The 12906-nt window shown below is 43.0% G+C and overlaps 1 protein-coding gene across 3 annotated transcripts in view; it reads left to right on the top strand.

Moving 5' to 3' along the window:
• The window catches only part of TNIP3 (TNFAIP3 interacting protein 3), a 48320-nt gene extending 38259 nt beyond the window's left edge, over positions 1-10061 (top strand). For 2 of the 3 annotated variants that reach the window (XM_059843709.1, XM_059843710.1), the window contains 4 exons: positions 12-137; positions 1542-1697; positions 4234-4294; positions 9206-10061. In XM_059843709.1, coding sequence (XP_059699692.1) covers positions 12-137; positions 1542-1697; positions 4234-4294; positions 9206-9237 — 375 coding nt within the window. In that variant the 3' untranslated portion in view covers positions 9238-10061. The remainder of the gene's footprint in view (positions 1-11; positions 138-1541; positions 1698-4233; positions 4295-9205) is intronic. The other variant, XM_059843711.1, reaches the window with a different exon arrangement.
• Positions 10062-12906: the final 2845 nt, after the last annotated feature.

Here is a 12906-nt window from a genome sequence, read left to right as displayed (position 1 = left end):
GACGATTGCAGGTCCAAATATACGAGGAAGACTTCAGGAAGGAGAGATCTGACCGAGAGAGGCTTAATGAGGAGAAAGAAGCATTGCAGAAAATTAATGAGAGATTGCAATCTCAACTGAGTAAACTCAGCTCTCAGGTATGAGTCAAAAGAAAGCTCCCGTTGCCAGCACATGTGTATTTTATTTTTTTTTTTCTCACTTTCCACACAACTCAAGGCTTTCTGGCTTCCATTAATTGACATTGGATTTTATATGAGGTCACCACCTGGGATGAAATCATTCTGAAGTAATGCAGTAAGAAGATGAGAAACGATTAGAGAAGACTTCCAAAATAAGTAGATGAAGGGAGTACTTATTGCAAAAACTTTTCAAACATATCTGAAAATGGAGGAGGGGGAGGGTAGACACAACCAAAAACAAGTCCAGAGGACTTTGATTGTTTCACTGGCACTTGATATAAGAGCTGTAAGATCAAACCAACTTTTGAAATAAAGAGCTTCTGTAGTTAATCCTGACCTCTGCAATTGAATTACAGACTGATGCTAATATCACCGAGGAAAAAAATGCTCTCCATACAAATTAGCTGAGCAGCCTCTGCAATAATTTTTTTCTTGCAACATCCTTTTTATCTCTTCAAAGTAGTGTCAGTAGGAAGCCATAGTAAAATCAAGCCATGCAAAACTCAGAGCTTTCTCAATCCTCATTTAAGAATGATGAAATTCCGAAGTTTCCTGTCTTGACAAAATTGTGCAATGCTTTAAAAGAATGGCTGATTACCAAAATGCTCTGTGGTGATTTATTGTCCTCCCCAACATTGTTGTGACACAGAAACTTCAGGATTGTCTTATTCTCAACCAAGCCATGCATCAGAGGTAGTCGGGTCTTGCTGACGTGTCAGAGGCCAGGTGCTGCCCAGTCCACCAACAGTTCACACTGGAGATCTTCCAGTTTTTCTCTTCCTGCCTCGGGATTTGATTAAAGAGAGCTTGTGGAGGATTTTAAAGATGAGAGCAAGCATATAAAATATTTATTAGTTTGTTTTCTTAAGTCAAATTATTTAGTTGTGACTCACAGAGTCACAGAATATTAATCATCTTTTACCCCTCCTTACTCTGTCCTTAGGCAAATTGCTGTTGACTCTACTGGAATGCAGAGGGCCTAAGAAAAGGCAGACCCAAATCTGAGGCAAACAACTTTGGTCCTATACCAAAATTATTTACTTATCTTGTCATGCAAGTGACTGTCCATGTAGTTCTGCTTCAAACTATTGAAAGCGACTGTGTGTAACGAAAATACAGAATTGGTTTTGAATATAAAAGACACAGTAATGTGCTTGTCAAATCTTGGGATCAATGTTTTCCTCACATAAAAGGTGTCAAGACTGTGGTGGGGCACAAGTCAGCCATCTTAAATAATTTTTTTAATGATAAGTGGTATGAAGGGTCTAAGCAAGCAGCATTGCAACCCACTTGTACCTGAAATGGCCTGTTGGTTGTATTCCACTGCTAATGCATTTATTCTTCCTCTTATGTTCTTGACAGACAAAAGACCTCCCAGTACAGCCTGAGAGGCCCAGTTACCCAGCTCCACTCTTCCTCTCCCCGTGTGTCAGTTATGGGGGCTGTGGGATGGTTCTTCACTGCCCGGATCCTCGGGCACACCCGGTGCCTCGCAGGGCACAGCAGCAGCAGGGCTTGGTAAGGTCCCCACCATCCCCTGTGTGACAGGGACACTGATTTCCTCACAGCATGGGGACCACAGCTGCCATCACCCTGCCATCCTCAGCAGCAACTGAATCTGTGCTTTCCTAGTGTGTTGTTTAGTCCAGATCAAGATCGAATTGCCTTTGGCAAATACTTTTTATCTGTAACAGCACTAAGAAGAAAAACAGGGTTCCTTTACATTTGTGTGTTAATTTAAAAAATAAGGCTGTTTCATTGGAGTCTTGCTGATTTCTTAGATGAATTTATTCCCATGACAGATATTCAGAGCTCTTTCTAGCTGTCCAATTACCCCACTTCAGAAGTGGGGATCTGCTCTGAGCCTTCAACATAAGATAATAAAAACCAAATCAGCAGAAGTGCAAGTTCTAGCTGAGTGTGGCTAACACAATGGGAAATGTGCCTTTTTTCCTGGAACACAACAGGGTCCCCTCATGTCTTCCTCAGCATGAAGAAGAATAGCTTTGCACTGGAGCAGGTTCTGTGAGTGGGAGTTATTTAGTCCAAGGAAAATACTGCTTCAAAGAACATTTTTGATGTGCTTCAGGTTATCTAAGTGGGCTGGCTTGTTCCAATCTACTGAGAATGCATTTAAACATGGGGAATGTCATTTTAAATACACAATATCTGATTCTGGCTATAAAGCTGTCACATATGGAAAGATGCTCATTATTTGAGAAATTATAGCTAAATTTTTGCAAAATGCGTGTAAAGCTTTCGGGCTGTCGAAATCCAATGGAAAAGCTGTGGTCAGACAAGTCATTTCTGTGCTTCAGGAGTGTGCTTATCTGCCTATTTATCAAAGTTGGAAGTATTGCAGAATGTTTTTCCCTGCAATTTGGACACTGGCCCAGATTATTTTGGCTCCTCTCCCTGAACTTTCATCATCTGGGTTTCTAATTCTGTGAGGGATCACTGGGTTTACAGCTTTGTCATTCCTGCCGGAGCACCGGTGTCAGTCTGACTGGTTGCTTTGTAAACTCCCAGTTTCATTCTGCCCTTTTTTTTTTTTTCAGTTCTTTGCCTGTGTGAGTTGCTGCTCTGAGCTTTGGGTACCTCCCTGAGCAATTTGTTAGCAATGAAGAAAGGTGTTAGAATTTAATGGGTGTCCTGATACGTAATCCTGCGTGTTTAGGCTGTGCTTTTGCTTTTTCCTTCTTTTTCTGTTCTTGCACTTTTTCTTTCCTTTTTACACTCCAGAAGAAGCAGTTTGGTTAGTCTGATGTGAAATACACATCTTGTTCTTGAAATTAATTCAAGTTTGCAGGGTGCAGGTACATAAAAAGAGAAGAATTGATCAGAACACAAAAAATTCACCAGAAACTCAAAAAAGCAATGCAAATGAGTGTAATTTGAGCCATTGGTGGAAAAACTACCTGTGCTTAAAGCTTTGTATCAGTCTTTGTTTGCACACAAGCACAAAAAATTAGTGAATAATGCCTGTGACTGGTACAATTTAGGCTGAAATACAATAGCTCCTTTTTTTCCTGACAGTGTGTGAGAGTGATTACTGCTGTATAAGCATGAGTGACAGCAAAACATAAAAGTTAAATCTGTTTTCTCTATCTACAGCTTCACCCTGCCATCTTAATTCAGGCAAAACTTCTGTAGGAGTATATGAAATTTGTTCCCTGCAAATTGAAATCTGCAAGATTCCCCTTGGGGCTACTCAATGATTTTGTCAGAGTAATTTCTGCAGAACATGAATCATTTTTCCAGTGTAACTAATTTGAAGCAGCAATTACCTAGACTTTGACAAGCTTGCATGGACTTACTTGTTCCAGACAGACAGCCTAACACAGCTTCAGCTGAAATGGCTGGTCCCAAAGTTGTTTTCTCTAGTGGTAATTTGCTACTCATTTGCCACAGTGGGTGGTATAAACTATAATGCACTATTTCTTCCAAGATTTCCCTGGACAAAACTGTGTCTGCATGGACATAACCTTCCCTGTCCTTCCTCTTAGGAGAAAGATGGGAATTTTCCCTATCCCACAGTGTTTGCAGGAAGTTATTTGATAATAGCTAGTGCTGTAGAAACAGCAGTGCTAACCTGTGAGCCAAGGGAGGAGGGGAGAGAACTTTATTCCATGCCTCATTCCTGTCACACTGAAGCATTTTCCAGCTGCTACAGTTCACTCAAATTGCAGCAGCTTCACCTGTTGGGTGGGCTGGGTTTCTCTGGGGTTCTTTGGTAGAGGGAGATGCCTGCTGGTATCTTCTGCTGCACTTGATTCCTTAGCCCTTTTAAAGTCTGGTTTGGTTCTCTTAATGTGTCGTTGTGATTTGTGGGATCTAGAAAGGTTTGCACCAGTTTTTCTAATGTCATAGGAAAGGAAGCAAGCTGGAAGACTGGTGGAAACAAACCTAAATACAAGATTTTGTTTTAAACTGCTTTTGTATGGCTAACGAGAGGCTTCACAGCACAATTATGTTTTTATCATGTCACTGCTCTTTTGTTTGAAGTGCCTGTGAAGTCCATATTGCTGCAATAATGTTTTATTGTTCTGTGCAGCCAGACTATCAGTGGTATGTTCCTGACCAGCTTCCGCCAGATGTGCAGCACAAGGCAAATGGTAAGACAACAGCTGTACAGAGTGTGTATTAAATGTCCTTTTTTTCCAAAAGGAGCCCTTTGAGGGATGTAGAGTAAACTTTGCTGTCTATCTGTTGAGTGCTTATGTGACAGCTTTGCCTTGGAGAGTCCAGGTTGGTGTGTGTGCACCACAGGTGAGGCTTCTGATGTGATGCCCTCTATGTTACAGCTTTGTTGCAATTCATAAAATGTCTCTGTTACACATTATGGGATCACACATTTGCCTCATTAAACACCTAGTAATAGTCCTAAAGAAAAGATACCCTCAGAATTCTCCTTAGAGCTTCTGTTGCTCCAGCAAAGACCAAATTTAATGATGTGCCAAAACAGGGGGCCAGCAGGGGTAGGTTTAGGAGTCCTTGGTAACAAAGCGCAGGCTTCAGGATGTTGTTTCACCTTAAAGACAGAATGCCCATTGCTGTTCCTGGTCTGTTCTGGTAGTTCAGGTGGTCTGAAAATAGAGCCATGGAAGTAAGCAAGGTTAAATACTTGACAAAGGGTCAGTAAAAACTATTTTTTGGAAATGGGGAGGAGTAATTAATATTTGTATCTGTATTTGAAATCATTCCTGGGTGTTTTGAAGTACTTGTTTCAGACCACTCAAAAGATGGACACCACAAGGAATCTCTTCTGGGTGGGAATCTGCCATCCCATGGTGCCAGTGGGTACCACATGGGATAGCAGGGACTGCTGAGTCCAGAAGCTGTTGAGTTACATCTGGAAGAAGAAGATGGTTCTAGAGGAACTGCTCCATTATTTGCTGTCATCTGTGTTTGCCCAGAAGAGTGGGTAGAATGGGAATGTAGCTCACCAAAGTGGCTGATGGGCATCCCATAATTACACAGCAGCTCTTTGGAGGGTTCTGATGTGGTCACAGGGAAAGTAGTGCTGTGCCTGCACGACAGAGCAGGAGATGAATTTTACCATTCCTCCCACTCAAACTCCAAGTGATTTACTGCACCAGAGGATACAAGGAGGGTGTTTATAACAGGGACTGAAACCATTCCTGCCACCAACTGCAGCTGTGGTCCAGGGCAGTGCACTGGGGGGATCTGGAGAAGGAGAGCTCTTCTTCCACCCTGCTTGACTATGTCACTTGACTTCCCCCTCCCTGAGAAAAACTACCTGAAAATCTGTGCTCTGTCTTTCTGTTTCTGTTCCTTGCCCAGAACATCCAAACACCTCCTTCTCAACAGGACAGGGATTGGGATACTTGAGACTTTTCCCCTCCCTTTTTGCTCCAGCCCCTTTAAAGAGGATTTCTTAATAGTCCCATCCAAGTGCAGCCTAGGATGTCTGCTTTAACACCTTCTGGGCTCTTATTCTCTTTATCCTGGCTGCTGAAACAGATGATTTTGATCGTTTACCCATTGATCACACAGAGGTCAAACTCTCACTCTTGAGTCACTAGCCTGGCTTTATGTATTATATATAGCTGTCTGCATTAAATCTGCCTGTAAGTATTTTGGGAAAGGTTTCCAAGATAGAAGCTCCAAGAATATGTGATGAGCAGGAGTTCTTGATGTGCCCATTTCTTTGCTCCATTTTGTACAAGTGCTAATTACACTGCTGGGTCTAAATGAGCCAGTATGTGCAGGAGCATTCCTGATTCTCAGTTCTCATCCTGCATTTTCTCAGTAGGTTATAAATGGACAGATAAATCTTCTCTCTGCTGAGCTAGGTCTTCATTATAGCAAACAAATCAGCAGTGAAGCAACTTTTAGGCATAAAACAGTTTCCTTTAGGAATGCTATTTCAATAGATTGATGTTCCTAGGCAAAACCTTTAAATTTCCCTTAACAAATTTTCCTTTGATGCTGGGCATTTTTTGTTAAGTAATAATTATGAAACACAGGTCACAGGTTCTAACTTCAGAGCTGAACACAGTGAAATGATTTAGAAAACTGATATTTTTGATAATATTTCATTTTAAAAGCCTGGTTTAGAGATCTGAAATCTGTGAGAGTCTCATAATGTGATTGGGACTTTAAAGTGTATATCACTAAGCAGGACTTATTAATTTTTTCTGTACTTTGTATAGAGGCACTTTCATTGTGTTTTCCTCCCTCTCCTGTGAGGGAGGAAGGTGCTTGCACTCAGGTACTTTGGCATTCAACTTGGCTTCTGCAGGGGTTCTTCTGTAACCAGCTGCAATATCATGTTTTCTGCTTCTCCTGTCACCATATCTGTACTTTTCTTCTGACTGACACCATGCTCCTTAGCTGCTCCCATGGTAAGGGGAGGATGCCTCAAAGGACTGCTGCCCTTTTTAAGCCCTGTTTGTCTTTCTGTTTTGTCTGAAAAACATTTTTTGCCATCATCTATAAATATAGGATTATCTCCGAAGAATATTTTAAATTAAAATAAACCCCAACCCTTTGCTACAGATATTTGATGAATGCTGTTTGATGCTGTTTTCTAAAGTTTGCTCTCCAGATTGTCATTTTCCCCAGAGATGTGTTTTGGGAGTTGGCAGGGGATCACTTATGCAATGTTGTGTCCAGCACTGAGCTCTCATGGTTGTGTGATGGTTTGGATCTGGCACTTTTAGATTTGAGCCCTTTCTAATAAATTTGGAATAAATTCATCAGAAAACAGGAAAGGATGAGGGAAATAGGGTGGGCAAAATGAGAGGAAATAAAAACCCCAACCCTCAAAAAGCTGCTTAGAACCTCAGATAACTCATAGCCGAGTTCAGCTTGCCTTCCAAAAAAGCAAAGGTGTTTCCTTTAAGGTCCCAATATATTTCCAAGAATAACCCTTCTTTCCCACCTCTGGACTGATCCCTCCCCAGGTACCTTGCTGGGCAGGAAATCTTAGTCCTAAAATATGCTTAAGTTCTCCCAGCCTTGTCTTGTTGGACCAGCAGTGCTGCCTTAGGAGGAAATTTAGCTCCTAAGTCTTTCTGTGCTGTGTTACACTCCTGATGTCAGATTCTGACCTTTTTGTTCTTGGTTATGTTGTTCTGTTTGGTTTTTGTTGTTGATTTGGGTTGGGGTTTTTTTTTAATTTTGAAGGAGCAAGGCAAAAAGATTTCCAGCAAATGTACTTAATGTCATTTGGCTTGGCAAGCAGTATTGACTTCCTTCCTTTTTCAACTGTGCAAAATTGAAAAGACAGTTGTAAAAAAGAGCTTGATCTTGGAGATTTTCCCTGGACCCAGACATTTAATGCAAAATTCTCTGGAAAAAAGGTTTATTGCTCAAAAGCCTACTCGGGGCAAGAACCCTTTTGCATGCTGCAACTGCTGGCATGTCTTGGCTTTTTCATTTGCACAGTTGATCCTACTGCATTTCTTTCCTTGGCAGAGAGATTCCCAGTAGATGCATTTAAGGGCCTCAGTTACCCCTTCAGAACATCAGATACAACCAATGGGTTTCTCCAGCCTGAGCTGGATGTTTTTACCTTGGATCCAGTGATGCCAGGCATGGGGAGAAGCCCAAATGGAGCCTTTTGCTTCCCTCTCCAGGGGTAGCTCTGGTGGCTTGTGGCAGCAGCTGGTCACCTCCTCATCTTGGCAGGCTCAGGGAAGGCAGAGCTCCACCTGCGCAGCCCTAAGGGTGCCCAGATGAGCACATGGATGTGCCTGCTTACTTCCATTAGAATCTCATCTCCTCTTCCTTTCCACAGTCTGCTGCTTCCCAGATTTTTGCCCTCGAGGCACCTAATTTGCTGCTAATGTTGTTATAATTACAGCTAATTGGAAGAAGAGGAGGGAGAAGTGTGGGGTTTGCCACTGAAAATAATGACATCTGTAGGGAGAGGGGGGGAAAATATGAAAAACTGAATAAAATGGATTTGTGGAGGTCTTCAGTAAAAACCAGACAGAAAAAAAAAAAAAGTCAATTAATTGACATCTTAATTTTCCTGGAAAAAATCCCAGACCCCTAACATTTTTGGTATTAGCGTGTCCTCAGTGCATACATTACGTGAGAAATTATCAGTGCTTCCAAGTAGTCAAGACAGATTTAATTAGCAGCTTGCCATCCCCATTGGGAATGAAAATGTGATTATTTTCAGCATTTTTACTGATACAGCTTGATTTCTGCTACTGCAAAAAGGCCATTAGCACACCTCTGATTCCTAACTCCAGAGCATGTGAAGTTAAAGTGCTTTTTAAAGTCAGCTTGAGCTGAAGATCACAGAATGTGTTGTAGTTCTTTAGAGTACCAGGCAGAAAAGTCTCTTGGGAAGAGGAACAGGATATGTGATTTAAGCAGCTGCAGGATTTGATCATTTTATTTCTATGAGCCAACAGATCAGGATTCATCATTCCTGATGCTTTCTCTTTAAGTAAAACAGTGACTGCATTTGTGCTTGTGCTACTAGAGATGTGTTAGAGCAATTTCCAAAACCTTTTCAAGCTTCAGGAAGCATGTGTTGCACCAGCAATGGCATCTTTCTTTTCTCCAATTTTGTTTTATTTTCCTAGTTTGAGTGACTTACTATCAAACACAATTTTGGACCACAGACACCTGCTTAGCCATGGGTACTAATTATTCCCTCTGTCAGCTTTAGCTGCTCTCTTGGGTGCACCTACTGCCAATGTACCCCTCTGAGCACTGCTGAATGTCAGCTGATCTTTTGGGAAGTCTGGAAAGATTTTACAGGGGGCTTGAAGCCATGAGATCCTATTGTTTGCTCTGTGTCAACCACCAGGATTAGAGGAAGGTTGTGACAGACTCCTGGAGCACTCTTTGCTCTCCCCACCCTCTTTTGCTTCTTCACTCCTACTGCCACTTGTATGGGTTTGATCACAGCCTTGTAATGAAGTGCAGTGCTGGCTTTGGGGTGTGTGTGTGTGGAAGTGTTACAGAATGGAGGAAAATGACTCCTGAGTGAGTTGTATTTCTCAATGTCACAGTAATTCCCATTGGTTTTACTTTTGCAGATTCCTCCCTGGAGAAGGGAGCCCATCGCTGACAGCCTCCGGCCTGGAGAAGTGTAAACCAAAGGCTGCAAGGGACTCTTGCAACTCCATTATTCTGTTTTCTTCTGGGCTTTTTTTGCTCCTAGCTCCTTATCTCTTCAGTGAATGTGATTTATGTCTGGTAAAATCCCTGTGAGGACAATAGCAAAGCAGCTCATACAGGCTGGTGATCCTCAGGATCCAGTTAAACTCTGCTGGGAAGCGTTACTGCCCTTTGTTCTGAAGATGCTGTTTGTGCTGCCTTGTGAGAATCTCTTTAAAAGCCTGATGAGAAGGGATGCAGTTCTTGCTGAGGATTCAGACTGTCACATCTGGTTTGAATTCAAGAGCTTACATGCCCAACAGTGGTGTGATTTTTTTTTTTTTTTTTTTTTTTTTTTTTTTTTTGTGGTCGTTCTTGTTTGAGAATGATGAGGGTTTTTATTTGATTCCAGAGAATGGTTTGTTGATTGATCACCTTGAATTCTGTCCTCTCCTTTTTGGTTGGTAAAAAGGAAATGTGCTTCACTGTTTAAACCCCTTGGTGTATGTGTGATCAGGGTACCACCCATGCCAGGCCAGCTGAAAGGTGCCCACTTCCCCTTTTGAGTCCAGGTAGATCTCCTTTTGTTTTGGCTCTCAAATTACATGTAAAACACAATCACATGGGTTTTTTTCTGTGTGTACTTATTTGTATTGCAGGAATTTCTGTAGAAATATTGAATGGGTTTAACTTCTCAGTGAATATGGATTTATATTTCCAAATTATTCTTGTAATGAATCTGAACATCGTCATGTAACCTCTAACCAAGAATAAAACCTGGCTTTTTAAGTGAAATTGTCTTTAGACAATAATTTTTTTCAGAAAATTTTGCTGGATGAGGGTCCAGCAAACATTACTTGATAATCTACATGCAAGATTTTCTCTTCCCTTCAGGCTTTTAAGAAGGCTGCTGTTGAGAAATAGGTATCCAAACTTGCTGGGACCCCACCTGAAAGGAGAAACAGATTTTTGCAGGACAGGAGATGTCCTGCCTGCTTTCCTGGCAGCTCAGGAGTATTTCATGTGGATTTAAGTCCTGACACAAACAGTTTTTTGAGCCGTGCAAAGACAGAGTCATCGGCTATGGGACAGCCTGCATGTGTCATTTCTGCTTCTGGAACAGGTATTTCCATTCCTTTCAACATTCAAAGGCCTGTGCCTAGAAATAATAACCTTACAGCATTGAACATGGCCAGCATTTGATTCTGGGCTCCATGGGGAACAGTCCATGGGAAAGGATTCTTCTGCTTTTACATTGTAGAGTGATGCTGCTTCTGCCAACAGGGATGAAAGAGCTGACATTCCTGACTTAGAGTTCCGACTCAGGAAGAGCAGGAGCAAAGCACTGAGCGAGGCAGCCTCCAGAGAGAGGTTGTTCTTGGTGAACTATTGAAAATTAGAGTTCGACTGCAACCTTAGCTCCACAATGGACTCCCGAGTCTCTGCTAGAGAGAGGGGAGTTTTTATCTCCGCATGAATTTGGGACTGGCTCGCAGACACTGCAGCAGCAGATAATGTAACAGAGCACAATATAACCCGCTCCTCCCGATGAGCCATTCGGCTAATAAGGGTGAGATCATGGAAAATGCTAATGCGCTGCCTTCGGAAAATCCAATTAGAATGTAACCTCCTTCAATGGGAGCTCCCAGCAGGTGACCAGCGCTGCGGGCAGAGCCCCCCGCGCTCAAAGGCGCCGGGAATGCCCGGAACAGACGCGCTCTGTGCGCTCGGTGCGGGGGCGGCCGCCGCGCTCCATTCACCGCCGCTCTCCTCCCCAGCCCTCCGCCGAGGTTTGCGCCGGCCCTTGGTGGCGCTTCACTCATTATCTGACAGCGTTAGCTGGCCCCAAAGGACGATTGAACGCGAGCTATTCACAGGGAGAAAGTGGTGTTTGCAGGGCTATCTTTGTAGTCACGGGCTTTTAATGTTTGTCAGGCTTGGGCACAGGACTGTAAAGTTTGGCTCACGCCAATCCTGATATTCCTGGTGTTGTACGATAGGGAGTTGGTGTCTTTTAAAATGCACATGAAATGCCTGGAAGTTGCTTTTCCGCTTGATTTTCTTGGAATGAAGTATGTTCCCCCAATGCAGGTGCTGTCATCTGTCTGAATTAGCATTGCCAGGCTCAAACACCCCCAAAGGAAATGCTTTCTGCAGTGACCCAGACAACTCTGAGGGGGTGAGTTATTTTACTTAAAATCAACCATAGTGTTCTTAACAGGGATTTTTCCTTCCTCGAGCTTTGCCGAAACTGGATATCAACACTCCCAGTTCACCCTTAAAAACTTGGGGTCTTCGGGGAATTTTTGTCCCTTTCTTTCCTTCTTTTTTTTTTCCTGTGGAGAAAAAGGTTTTGTTTTTATACCTAGTCTCATGAACTATAGCAAGAACACACCATCCATGAAAATATTTTCTTTTCAGATAAAATGAATGGTTTAAAAAGCAGAACTAGAAATGCATAGTGAACACTTTGGGTGAAATAATGCTCTTTTACCATTGGGCTCTGGATCCTCACAGCCAAAGACTTGCACTTCAGTATCTTCACATCATCCTCCCAGCCTCCTACCAGTCATTGCTTGGTCATGAGAGCAGTTCCTGGGTAATCAGGATTATGGGATGCTCAGCAATTCTGGTCTTCATCCCCTCTCTCTTTCAGTAGTCTAGAATGGAATGAGAAAAAGCAGGTGGTGTATGACTATGCAATTTGGTCAAGCAATCTCAGCTTCCCACTATCATGCACGGGGAATGTACCCTGGAAATTGTACCTTGCCCATAGCACCCTGTGCTGAGCTGAGAGGGTAATTCTCATCAGATTCAAGTTCTTTCTTTGTTTAAAAAAAGTAATCCTGAAGTCTAAAAATGGTTTCTGTGTTTTAACTGTTGTGAGAAGGACAGAAGAATTTCTCTGATTTGTGCAGATGCAAGTTTAAAGGTCTGCAAGACACCACGGGGTGGGAAGCATTTTTCTGATTAATAAAACCCTTTCCCCCCAGGAGCCAGGATGCTGGTTAATGCTGTGTTTTCACTTAGAGCAGCACCAGCCCTGCTTCCACCTGCCCTATAAAAGGGCAGCACCCAGGTGCTTCCTGTCCAAGGGCTGCTTTGGTGAGAGCCCAAGGCCCAGGCTGGCCACGGGCTGGCAGCGCAGAGAGCAGGGCTGGGGCAGCCAGCCAGGGCACCCAGTGGGCTCCTCGTGGTCTTTGAGCAGTGCAGGAGCTGAGACCTCACAACAGTGAGACTGTAGATTGCAGCAGTTTTGGTCTAATTGGAGATATCAGCCCAAGGAAGGGTCTGAGGCTCTTCCCAGGGCCAAGAGAAAGGATTTGGAGAAGGGAATTCTCATGGAGCAAAGCAGGATGTGTGCTGCTAATGTTTGTAGTACGTGACCCGACTGAGAGAGAAGTGACAGCTCTGGCAAATGGCAAACCTCCTTTGTTGGCCTTTTTGTCACCTGGGTGGTTCCTTTCCTTTAGTTGCTTGCTTTAGCTGGGAGAAGAGAGGGAGATGTTTTACTTTTCTTGGAGGAAGTTTTCCTGTTGTGCCTTCCTGTGTTCGAGCATCCCGTGTGTCAGCTGTTGGTCATGTTAATCCCAAATTAATCCATTCAAGACAACGACATTATCCTGCAGGGCTGGCACAT

Source organism: Haemorhous mexicanus, chromosome 4 (assembly GCF_027477595.1).
Source record: "Haemorhous mexicanus isolate bHaeMex1 chromosome 4, bHaeMex1.pri, whole genome shotgun sequence".
NCBI classification, from domain to species: Eukaryota; Metazoa; Chordata; class Aves; order Passeriformes; family Fringillidae; genus Haemorhous; species Haemorhous mexicanus.
This window is presented reverse-complemented; position numbering and strand designations above follow the sequence as displayed.